Source organism: Suricata suricatta, chromosome 6 (genome assembly GCF_006229205.1).
Source record: "Suricata suricatta isolate VVHF042 chromosome 6, meerkat_22Aug2017_6uvM2_HiC, whole genome shotgun sequence".
In the NCBI taxonomy this organism is placed as follows: domain Eukaryota; kingdom Metazoa; phylum Chordata; class Mammalia; order Carnivora; family Herpestidae; genus Suricata; species Suricata suricatta.
Window position 1 is genome coordinate 16,257,811 of NC_043705.1, and position 12,948 is coordinate 16,270,758.

A 12,948-nucleotide genomic window follows, 5' to 3' on the forward strand; every position below is an offset into this window, starting at 1 on the left:
CTTTTCCAAAAAATACATTTCCTCGAAAACAACCAAAAATTATTTTCATGTTTCCCACCAGCCTATTCTGCTTTTATGGAAGTTCTCGGTAAATGTTATCTATTTCCTCAAGCTCACTTAAAGTTACTCTCTCTGGGAATCAGAAATTTTAAACGGCATGTAGTTTACGACTCACATGATCTGTGAATCTGCGAACCAGCCTCCTCGGTACCCTGTAAAGGGGGTGGGAAGTGCTGCTCTGAGGACAGATGTTGGCCCTGAAGACGACGACGCATAGGAATCCTCAGAAGTTTCTACGGACAGGGCACAACATAAATCCAATGACTTCATCTCCTGTGCTTAAGAAAAAGCGATTGATGAAGATTGGGGGGATTAAAAAATAGACGTTTTTCGCTCTCCATTGTCAGCATGGGCCTTTGTGTCTGTTTGCCTGTTACGTTACAGAGGGTTTGGGTTAACAATGACCATCACTGTTACTGCAAGATTAAAAAAAAAATCCCTCTTTTCAAGAAAAGAAAACAATACAATCTTGAGCAGAAGTTTGGCAGAGGAGACCTTTTTAAGCTAGGACTTCCACCTTCCTGCAAGATAATAGCACCCTGAAAATTTGGAAATTCAGTACCTGCTGAAACAAGTTTATGCTGTATTAACTTTATTTTCACAAATGACTGTTCTGTCATTCAGTGTATCTTATGGCTTCTCTGCAACGATCCTGTTTTCTGTTTTCAAACTTGTCCTTTGCAAATGGTTACAAGTTAAAAAAAAAAAAAAGGCCATCTGAAATGAGTTAAATAAAATTGATTATAGTGGGTCTCAACTTGGGAGATCTCTATATTCAAATGAATAGGACACCGCTTTTTTAAAGTGCAACATAGACTCTTTTGGTTCAACATGAAAAATCAAGTAACTGGAAACTACTAAAGTCGTTTCTCTAAGAACAAGTCTCATGAAAAGCTGTGGTGAAAGTTAGCCATGGAATTATAAATTATGAGAAACAGTGAAAAGTCATTTAAAGTGAGTGTATAAAATGCAATGACAAGTAAAACCAGGGCAGCAGAGGTAGCATAAGGTAAATAAAACCAAATAAATACTGTACAATAACATACAAAATTCTGCTTGTAGAAAAACTGAAAATCGCTTTCCAAAACATCCGTTTTCTTTTGAGAGTTTGACAATGAAATTAAAACTTAAGCCTGGAGTCTCTGTAAGATTTTCCAAATGTTATTAACTGCTGGCACTGGTTTTCGCCAAACCCCCTCTGATCTGTCGGTCTAGCTCACTGATTATCCGGTCCTCGGGATTATACACACCCGTCCGCATCAAAGTATCCCTCTCTTCTATGAGTCGAGTCAAGTAAGCATCCAGACCTTCCTCCAGCGCGTTGCCACGTGGGCCGTCCGTGTTTCCGCTTGCAGCCTCTCGGGAATCCTGGTACTGTTCTTGTTCTTGTTGCCTTAACCTGGGAAGTCAAGAACCAACACCATTCTAGCAAGCAGCAAATACCGTTCTGGGTTCTGATCTTTTTGTTAACAACACCGTTTGAAAAAAATGACTCAGTGGTAAATTATGTCTAGAGTAAGATTTTCAGGAAGACGACAAAACCCAGTATTCGACTTGGCTAGTCAGAGTTAGCATACTCTTCAAAGACAGTTCTGAAAACAATACCTGTTTTTATAATAATAAAATACATAAACACTGTAGTGACTCTGGAAATGTGCAAAGAAAGAAAATGAAATCATTATGATCTTACTATAGATAACCCATCCAAGTAATGATTTTCTGTATGTCTTTTCACTTAAAAATGCATGTGTACTTTAAATATTTTTCTAAAACATTGACAATAGTATATAGGCAAGGCTGTCTATGATGTTTTTCACTTAATACTATAACAAATGTTTTCTTACATCTCTAAGGGTTCTTCTAAAGGGCTTTCCCAACACTCCATCATTTGGATGTGCCCTTAATCATCCTCTATTGCTGATCTTTAGGTTGTGGTTACATCTTTGTTGTTGTTTGGAACAGAATCTCCTCAGTTCATTCCACAAATATCTATCAGTACCCAACGGTGCTGGGTGTGGGGACTCTACAGTGAATTGTGAAGAAAACGTTCCATTATGCAGTGTGGTCACGAAGCATAGAAAGTCAAAGTGTACTGATGTGAAGGCCTGGTCCAGAGGGCACAGACACGTGAAGACTCTGTATGCACGTCTTCACGGTAGGTGGGTCATAGTTCAATGTCCCTCCTCCTCTAGGAGAGAATGCAGCAGGTGTCGGACTGGAATCTGGGTGCTTCCAGTAGATTTCTATTAACCCCATGGCCTTGTAAATGTCATCTTCTTAGTACACTTACTGTGTGATAGCAATACCAAGTTTAGACATGGTGTCAGTTTGGTTTTAATTGAGAATATACAATTAGGAGAGAACTTCATACTCCTCTAGCAAGTAGCTATAAAAGCGTTTTAATTTGCAACTACTCCTAAATTTTGTTTTTTACAAATAAGAAGGATGAAGCACTGAGTGTAAGCCCCTTCTTCTGGATGGTCTTTAGAGTCACTACGCCAATGAGAACTGAATCCACTTGTGAATTTAGGCAGAGTCGGGGAGAGGCAGGGAGAACCCGTGAGGAGAGTCCTGCCATCAGAGACACGGAGGACTGGGGCGCCTGGGTGGCTCAGTCGGTTAAGCCTCCGACTTCGGCTCAGGTCAGATCTCACGTTCGTGGGTTCGAGCCCTGCGTCAGGCTCTGTGCTGACAGCTAGCTCAGAGCCTGGAGCCTGCTTCCAGTTCTGTGTCTCCTTCTCTCTCCCTGCCCCTACCCCTCTCATGCTCTGTCTCTCTCTATCAAAAAGAAATAAAACATTAAAAATAAAAATTAAAAAAAAAACAGACACGGAGGACTGAGCCCCCAGGTATACATTTGGGTTTGTTCAGATGACCCTCTAAGACTCCCCACAAAAGAACAGGAAACTGAAGTCTGCAGTCCAAGAAGATTATCAGACAGCTCCATCTGTTCTGAGAGAAGCAGCCTAAGTAGTGAAAGCACTGTGCTTTGGGACAGGGGCGGAAATCAAGTGGTTAATGGAAAAATGGTACAAATTAAAGCAATTCGTATAGATGCTGCCCCTATTGTGATATGTATAGTTCTCTTGGAGAAAGAGGACCTCTAAGCAAACTAATGACATAGGACATCAAACTATGTATTAGAAACTCTAGGGGAGCCTGGGTGGCTCAGTCAGGAAGCCTCTGACTTCAGCTCAGGTCAGATCTCATGTTCCTGGGTTCGAGCCCTGCGTCGGGCTCTGTGCTGACAGCTAGCTCAGAGCCTGGAGCCTGCTTCTGGTTCTGTGTCTCCTTCTCTCTCTGCCCCTCCCCTTCTCATGCTCTGTCTCTCTCTGTATCAAAAATAAATAAAACATTAAAAAAAATTAAAAAAAAAAGAAACTCTAACCATTGTCTTACTCATCTGTTAACGCATGAAGGATAAATGGAATTTTTATACAAGTGATAGATTATCCCTACTGCATCTTGATAAAAATGCAAATCACCAATTAGGCTCACAGCAGATCTTTAGAACTTATAGCTGAAGAAGCTCATAGAATTGTCAAAGGAAACACTACGTCCTTGACAAACCCTGTGTTTGGACTCCACCTGCACACTTCCGTCACTAGCTGCTTTGTAGAACTGCTGTTAGAATGTTCTTTCTTACACAGAACTGAGTATGCAGCCTTCTACGTTGTAACAGCTGGCTACGATTCTGTGCAAGAAGGGCTCCTGCTGCTCTCTGACTCGGTAGCCCTCCAGCCACCTGAAGACAGCTAGCCAACACTTGGCCCTAGAATTCTCAAGTTCACTATCCTCACTCTCCTCACCACCGTTAGGTCACAGCTCACTGGAAGCTCTCTAGGTAGGTGACTGACGTGCAAACATGTCACACATGGGCGAGGGCGCCCCACGTGGGATTTTACCAGTGCTGAGTAACTGAACACGTCTACGAATGTCCCCAGCTGCACTGGCACTTTGACAGCCAAGTCACATTGTTACTAGTGGCTACTTAAACCCTCCCAGGCTTCCTCATATCGACTGTTTTATTATGTCTTGCCTGTCACTTGAGAGGTTTTTCTTGTAATTTATTCGGAGGACTGTGCTTTTGTTTCTAATATATTTATTGGCTTAAGTTCTCTCTAAATCCTAATTTATTAAGATTCATAATCTTGTTATTAATAAGATTTAATTTTGCATCATCTACAAATTTGATACCAAATAGCTATCTTCATTTAAGCCGCCAAAACCGTGCGTAGTAAAGAGCAGAGGCTTAATATATATTAGTTAAACTAAAACCAAAACATGTACTCTATGAATATGGCAGAAAATTTTGGAAGGCAAGGATCATGTCACTAATTGGTAACATCTCCCACATTTACAACACAGTGGACAGCAAATATGTGAATAAAAACTAAAAACCAAAGAGGAGCCCTGCAGCGTGGCACTACAGACCTGAACCCTTTCCAATGATGTTTAGATATAAATATTCTAAGTGCAGTTGTTGAATTCAGCTCTGAGCCCACCTAATGGAGTGACTGCATTTGTCACCTGTGTGTGCTGTGGACTGAATTTCGTGTCCCTCAAAGTTCGTAGGCTGTAGCTCTCATCCTTAATGTGATGGTATTTGGAGACAGGGTCTTCGGGAGATGAGCAGGTCTGGATGAGATCATGAGGGTGAGGACCTCACGCTGGGATTAATGCTCACACTGGAGAGGACACTGGGGACAGCGGGAGGACACAGTGTAAAGCAGCTACAGATGAGCCAGAGAGCCCTCACCAGAAACTAAACATGCCGGTACCTGGATCTTGAACTTCAAACCTCTAGCACTGTGAGAAAGAAATTTCTGTTGTTGAAGTCACCCAATGTACACTAATGGCAGCCCAAGCTAAGACCGTTTGCTTTGCTGAAACAAAAATACTGGTATCTTGATAAATTAACTTAAAAAGTCTTCCCCCCAGTTCCTCTCCAAAAAGACTATAATTTGCTCTTACGCTGCTTCCTGCTTGTCATCAGGGGGCACAGCTCAGGGGCAGAGCATGTGACTGCAAAGGACGGCTTCTGAGCCGTGCGGCGCTACTGAGGCTGCCGCTCAGGTGAGCAAGCCGCTCCAGAGAGCGCCGGTGCTGGACGGTACTTACAAACACAGCCAGAGTCACGCGTGGGCTCTGGCCCCAGGCCTTACTGCCACGTGACCTTGGAAAGGGTACTTAAATCTCTAGTCAGCAGGTTCCTCATCTCTAAATGGGGATGATATCTTCCTCAAAAAGCTGCTTTCAAGATTAAAAAATTTAAAAAAGAGCAAAGAAAGCGTTTACAATAGCTCCTGGCATACAGTAAGGGCTCAGTAAGTATGAGCAGTTTTATTATTTATATTAATAATGCAACTAGATTTGAAGTGTCAATTTTATGTTATTAAAAATGTAATTTAATCGATTACCTTGAAATAGTAGTGACAATCCTACAGCAGTCATACAAAAGTAAAATTTAAAGGACTAAGGCTATGAATAGGAACAAAACAGCTAACAGCTTCATTTATGGCCAAAAAGACGTGAATAATGAACTTGAGTGTAGAGTTTCTATTTTGCTAGTCCACTCCTTTTTTCTTAAAGCCTGGACATTGTATTTCCCTAGACCAATAGTCAATTAAGAGGTTCTCCTACTGGAACTTGTGTTAGTGTCCGGGAAAAAAGGGAATTCGGGTTATTATACCTGTTTAATTCATTTCTTATGTCCAGCAACTCTTGTCTCTCCATCTTGACTGTATCCTTCTCCTCGGCAGCCAGGTAACGTAGTCTCATCTGTTCCAATTCCTCTTGCTGTTTTTTAAGACGAGCCATTTGACTTTCTTGTTCCCGCTTGAGAGGAAAAAACAAGCCAGAACTCCAATGTTAGGAATACATGTATCTCCTAGGGCTCTGACGGGTGATCGAGATCCCGTTAGACGGTACCCGTGGTACAGCCGTGCGCTCCAACCGTAGGCGTCACATCCTATCTGGAAAGGCCCACGCGCCCTCCGGTTAGAAGCCATAACCGTTCACGGCCCGAACAGCGAACTGAGGTGAGCTAACCACCACACGGTAAGACAAGGTGAAGGCAAGAAAGAGTCTGCTCTCAACATAATGGGGTGCCCCAGGGAGCAGCAGTAAAAGCATCTAAGTAATGGTTTTAACTTTACAAAGATGTACCATGAAAACCTAAACTAAGTGGTGCTGCACTGGTCACTAATTCTCCTTCAACCTCAGGTTTTCCACTCTTGCCACTCTTCTCCAAGACCACAGCAAAATCCCCGCAGCTAGGATAGGGAACTTCAGAACGGAGGTGGAGCCTCCCACAGAACGGCCAGCCCATGCTTTACTGAACCTCTCTCTGAGCAACCGGCACTTCTCCCACGAGCGGTGCTTCTCATAGACATGGCCCATGGTCCTTTCTACATACGATTTGAGGGATAAGTCCTTTTCTTGGGGGACAGAATCCCCAAAGGGGAGAGCTGTATCAATAGGTACAATGTCTTTTCGCAACATGAACATTTTCTGAATGACCATAAACTGCCAAATGACGAGTGGACATCGTGATAAACTCTTACAAAGCAAACTACTCCGTGCAGATTGAGAAATGGCAATTTATGAGAACCCCAGAAATGCCTCTGTGGCTTCTGCCCCGCTATTAACTACTCAAGGTAATTACTACCCTAACTTGTAACACCACAAAATTAATCCTTATTTATTAATCCTTATGTATACTGGGTTAGCCCTCTAATTTAAAGTGCAAATATTTTCCACTAGTATTTTTTTTCTTCCATTTCATTCCTTTAGTGGTGTTTTTGACTTAATTTTGACAGAGTCCACATTTATCTGTCTAATCTCTCTCGGCTGGGGCCTTCTTTGTCCAATTTAAGTAAATCTTTGCCTGCCTCGATCTTGAGGAGGCTTTTATAAGAAGATGCTCTTTTGTACTATCCTTGAAGCTTCACTCAGATCAGTAACTCGTGTGCAGTTGGTTTTGAGGATGTGCGAGATCAAGTTTCTTTGCTCTCCCCCCAACCCTGCTACAGAGCTCCAACCGATGTGGCAACATGTACTACAAAAACTTCCGTCTCCCATGGTTTGGCAATAACACTGATACACCACCTCTGTCCATGTATGTAATATATGAAGGAATTTGTTTATGAAGTCTCTATCCTGATCTATCTCTCTACCCTTGAATTCAAGTATACTGCGTTGACACGGTAACTTTTAAAATAGTAACTCTTGATAAGTGATAGTGTAAGTCTTCCACGTCTGGCTGTTCTTCAGTATTCTCTTAGCTATTCCGGACTCTTACATTTTTATACAAATCTTTTTTCTAGAGCTAGGCAAAAGAAAGGCTCCTGGGATCTGCTTATGACTATGCTTAATCTACACATCACTTGGGCCAGAACCATTGTGTTTACAATAGTGATTCTTCCATCAATGAATATGGTTTACCTCTCCAATTATTTAGGTCTTAAATTCATTTAATATTTTATACTTCTCTATAGACAAAGGGTAACAACTGTTTTAGAATATGCTCCTAGATATTTCTTGATTTTAGATGTTACAGTAAATGGCAGTTTTTAAATTCTTATTTTCTAATTGGTTCTAGTATAGATCATTAAAACTGGTATTAATCAAACTGGTATCAGCAAACTTGCTACACTCATTAGTTCTAAGTCACATTTTGGTTTTCTAAGTATACTAGTATCATCTACAAATAATAGTTTTATTTTCTCCTTTCCAACTGATACACCGTTTTGATGTCTTACTCATTTATTTTTTGAAGGTGTTAAACAACCAGCTTTACCTTTATTGAATAAATAAACTCATTTCAGATGCTCATACTTTGTTTATCAATGTTCCTGAGACTGGCTGTTCCAACTGATTTTGTTCTTTGTCAGACTTGGGGACCAAGATGACGCTAGTCTCATTTTTAAAAAGAGGTATGTTCTGTCTTCCTACTTTCTGAAACAGTTTATGATTAGTATTCTAAAATTTTTAATAAAATTCAAATATGATGCCATCTATGTCTAGAGCATTTGTGTGAAAGTTTTTCATTACAGATTCAATTTCCCTAATAGCCATCCAGTGAGTATTTTGTTTCTTCTTGTGTCAATTTTGTAACTCCTGTATGTAATATTCACAAAGAAATTTTAATACCGTTCTCTTATCATTCTAAATGACTATGGAATCCGAATCCCTGTGTCCCTTTTTAAAATTCTTGATATTCTCCTTTTGTCCTTGACCACTGCCATGGAGGGGGTCTTTTCAAAGAAAGAACTTTTCACTTTGTTGATTTTGTTGTACATTTCCTATTTCATTAATTTTTACTTATTCCTTCTTTCTAGTTGCGTTAATTACTTATTATTTTACTATTTGAAGGGGATATTTTGAGAATAGTTTTATTTTGTTTTTATTTTTTTTTAAATGCAATCAAGGTTAAAAAATTTTCCACTGGGGCGCCTGGGTGGCTCAGTCGGTTAAGCCTCCGGCTTCGGCTCAGGTCAGATCTCACGTTCATGGGTTCGAGCCCCGCGTCAGGCTCTGTGCTGACCGCTAGCTCAGAGCCTGGAGCCTGCTTCCGGTTCTGTGTCTCCTTCTCTCCCTGACCCTCCCCCTCTCATGCTCTGTCTCTCTCTGTATCAAAAATAAATAAAACATTTAAAAAAAAAATTTTTCCACTAAGCACAGCTTGCATTAAATCTCCTGTCCTGAGGGGGCACCTGGGTGGCTCACTTGGCAGTGCATCTGACTTTTTTCTTAAGTTAATTAATTAGCTTTTTAAATTTACATCCAAGTTAGTTAGCATATAGTGCAACAATGGTTTCAGGAGTAGATTCCTCAATGCCCATTACCCATTTAGCCCATCCCCCCTCCTACAATCCCTCCAGCAACTCTGTTCTCTGTATTTAAGAGTCTATTATGTTTTGTCTCCCTCCCTGTTTTTATATTATTTTTGCTTCCCTTCCCTTACGTTCATCTGTTTTGTATCTTAAAATCCTAATATAAGTGAAGTCACATGCTATTTGTCTTTCTCTCACTAATTTTGCTTAGTATAATACCCTCCAGTTCCATCCACATCATTACAAATGACAAGATTTCATTCTTTACTGATTGGCAAATAATACTCCATTGTATATATGCCACTTCTTCTTTATCCATTCATTGTTGATGGACATCTGGGCACTTTCCATACTTTGGCTATTGTCAATATGCTGGTATAAACACTGGGGTGCATATGCTCCTTTGAAAGCGCACACTTGTATACCTTGGATAAATACCTAGTAGTGCAATGGCTGGGTCATAGAGTAGTTCTATTTTTAATTTTTTGAGGAATCTCCATACTGTTTTCCAGACCAGCTGACCAGTTTGCATTCCCACCAGCAGTGCAAAAGCAATCCTCTTTCTTTCTCCGCATCCTCGCCAACATCTGTCATTGCCTGAGTTGTCAATGTTAGCCATTCCGATGGGTGTGAGGTGGTATATCATCGTGGTTTTGATTTGTATTTCCCTGATGATGAGTAATGTTGAGCATTTCTTCATGTGTCTGTTGGCCATCTGGATGTTGTCTTTGGAGAAGTGTCTATTTGCCCATTTCTTCACGGGATTATTTGTCTTTTGGGTGTTGAGTTTCAGAAGTTCTTTATAGATTTTGGATACTAACCTTTTATCTGATAGGTCATTTGCAAATATCTTTTCACATTCTGTCGGCTGCCTTTTACCCAGTTTTGCTGATTCTTTCCTTCGTTGTACAGAAGCTTTTTATGTTGACGAGGTCCCAGCAGTTCATGTTTGCTTTTGTTTCCCTTGCCTCTGGAGACGTGTTGAGTAAGAAGATGCTGCGGCTGACATCAAAGAGGTCTTCACCTGCTTTCTCCTCAAGGATTTTAATGGCTTCCTGTCTTTACATTTAGCATCCATTTTGAGTTTATTTTTGTGTATGGTGTAACAAAGTGGTCCAGGTTTGTTTTTCCGCCTGTTGCTGTCATTTTCCCAGCACCATTTGCTGAAGAGGCTGTCTTTATTACACTGGAATATCATGTCATCTGCGATGAGTAAAAGTTAGACCTCCTCCTGGATGATTTGGCTGCCTTTTTATTCCTTTGTGCTGCCTGATTGCTGAGGCTAAGACTTCTAATACTATGGTGAATAACAGTGGCAAGAGTGGACATCCCTGTCGTGTTCCTAATCTTAGGAGGAAAAGTCTGTTTTTCCCCACTGAAAATATCAGCAGTGGATCTTTCATATATGGCTTTTACTATCTCAAGGTATGATCCTTCTATTCTTACTTTCTTCTGGGTTTTTATTCAGAAATAATACTGTATTTTGTCAAATGCTTTCTCTCCAACTATTGAGAGGATCATGTAGTTCTTGTCCTTTCTTTTATTGATGTGATGTATTATGTTGATTGTTTTGCGGATATTGAACCAGCCCTGCATCCCAGGTATAAATCCCACTTGGTCGTGGTGGACAATTTTTTTTAATGTATTGTTGGATCTAGTTGGCTAGTAACTTGTTGAGGATTTTTGTATTCACATTCATCAGGGAAACAGGTCTGTAGTTCTTTTTAGTGGGGTCTTTGTTTTTGGAATCAAGGTAATGCTGGCTTCATAGAATGAGTAGAAGTTTTCCTTCCATTTCCATTTTTTTGGAACAGTTTTAAAAGAAGAAGTGTTAACTCTTCTTTAAATGTTTGGTAGAATTCCCCTGGAAAGCCATTAGGCCCTGGACTCTTGTTTTTTGGGGGATGTTTGATTACTAATTCGATTTCTTTACTTACTGTGGTCTGTTCAAATTTTGTATTTCTTCTTGTTTCAATTTTGGTAGTTTATACATTGCTAGAAATGTGTCCATTTCTTACAGATTGCTCATTTTATTGCTGTATAATTGCTCATAATATTATCTTACTATTGTTTGTGTTTCTGCTGCGTTGGTTGTAATCTCTCCTCTTTCATTCTTGATTTTACTTAGGCCCTTTTTCTTTTAGATCCAACTGGCTAGGAGTTTGTCAGTTTTATTAATTCTTCCAAAGAACCAGCTCCTGGATTCGCTGATCTGTTCTATTGGGTTTTTTGTTTTATTTTGCTTTTTGGTTTTGATAGCATTGATTTCCGTCCAATCTTTATTATTTCCTGTCTTCTGCTGGTTTTGGGTTTTATTTGTTGTACTTTTTCCAGCGCTTTAAGGTGTAAGGCTAGGTTATGTATCTGAAAGCCTATGTTGCTTCTTTAGGAAGGTCTGGATTGCTATATACTTCCCTCTTAAGGCTGTCTTTGCTGTGTCTCCAAGGTTTTGGGCTGTGGTGTTATCATTTTCATTGCATTCCATGTACTTTTTAATTTCCTCTTTTTCTTGGTGTGCCCATTCACTCTTTAGTAAGGTTCTTTAGTCTCCAAATATTAGTTATATTTTCCCACATTTTTTCCTGTGGTTGATTTCAAGTTTCATAAGGTTGTGGTGTGAAAATATGTACAGTCTGATCTCGATCTTTTTGTACTTGTTGAGGGCTGATTTGTGTCCCAGCATGTGCTCTACTCTGAAGAATGTCCCATAAGCACTCTAGAAGAATGTGTATTCTGCTGCTTTAGGATGAAATGTTCTGAATATATGTTAGGTCTATCTGGTGCAGTGTGTCATTCAAAAACATTGTTTCCTTGTTGATTTTCTGTTTAAATGATCTGTCTGCGCTGTAAGTAGGATACTGACGTCCCCTACTATTATGGTATTATTATCAATGAGTTTATTTATGTTTGTGATTAACTAATTTCCTTATTTGGGTGTTCCCACGTTTGGAGCATCAACGTTTACAACTGTTAGACCTTCTTGGTGGATAGACCCCTTAATTATAATGCCTTTCTTCATCTCTTATTGCAGTCTTTATTTTAAAATCGTTTGTCTTATATAAGTATGGCTATTCTGGCTTTCTTTTGATGACCACTGGCATGATAGATGGTTCTCCATCCCCTTACTTTCAATCTGAAAGTGTCTATATGTCTAAAATGGGCCTTTTATAAACAGCATAAAGATGGAACTTATTTTCTTATGCATTCTCTTACCCTAGGTCTTTTGATTGGAGTGTTTAGTACTTTGATGTTTATAATGAGTACTGAAACATATTAATTTATTGCCATCATGTCACCTGTAGAGCTGGAGTTTCTCATGGTGTTCTCTGGTCCTTTCTAGTCTTTGTTGCTCTTGGTCTTTATTTTTTTCATCTTTATTCCCCTCAGAGAGTCCCCTTTAAAATTTCTTGCAAGGATAATTTAGTTACAAAATCCTTTAATTTTTGTTTGTCTGGGAAACTTTTAATCTCTCTATTTTCATCGACAGCCTTCCTGGATAAAGAATTGTTGGCGGCCCATTTTTTCCAATTCAGCACATCTCTGGCCTGCCAAGTTTCTGTGGATAAGTCTGCTGAGAACCTGAGCTATCTTCCCTTGTAGGTTAAGGACTTTTTTTCACCTTGCTCCTTTCATGATTCTGGATGGTTGGTTTTTGTTGAATCTAATGGGAGTTCTCTGTGCTTCCTGGGTTTTGCTGTCTTTCCTCAAGTTAGGAAAGTTTTCTGCAATGATTTGCTCACATAAACCTTCTACCCTTTTTTCTCCTTCGTCTTCTGAGACCCCTATGATTGTGATGTTATACCTTTTTAATGAATCACTGGGTTCTCTAACTCTCATATCGTGCTCTTCTGCTTTAGTCTCCCTCTTTTTTCTGCTTCCTTATTCTCCGTGTGTTCTCTATACGCTGGTTCACGTCTCTGCCTCATCCGTCTTCCCCACGTGGCATCCGTTTGAGATTACAGCTCAGTTACAGCATTTTTTATTTCATCCTGACCAGCTTTTACTTCTTTTATCTCCACATAAAGGGATTCTAATCTATTTTCAACCACCA

General features: G+C 40.0%; 1 protein-coding gene across 2 annotated transcripts in view; it reads right to left on the minus strand.

Annotated features, from left to right (window-relative positions):
• Window positions 1-635: 635 nt before the first annotated feature.
• CEP120 (centrosomal protein 120) overlaps window positions 636-12,948 on the minus strand; it is a 70,844-nt gene continuing 58,531 nt past the window's right edge. For both annotated transcript variants that reach the window (XM_029941771.1, XM_029941770.1), the window contains exons 20-21: window positions 5,753-5,898; window positions 636-1,459 (exon numbers count right to left, since the gene is read on the minus strand). In XM_029941771.1, coding sequence (XP_029797631.1) covers window positions 1,225-1,459; window positions 5,753-5,898 — 381 coding nt within the window. In that variant the 3' untranslated portion in view covers window positions 636-1,224. The remainder of the gene's footprint in view (window positions 1,460-5,752; window positions 5,899-12,948) is intronic.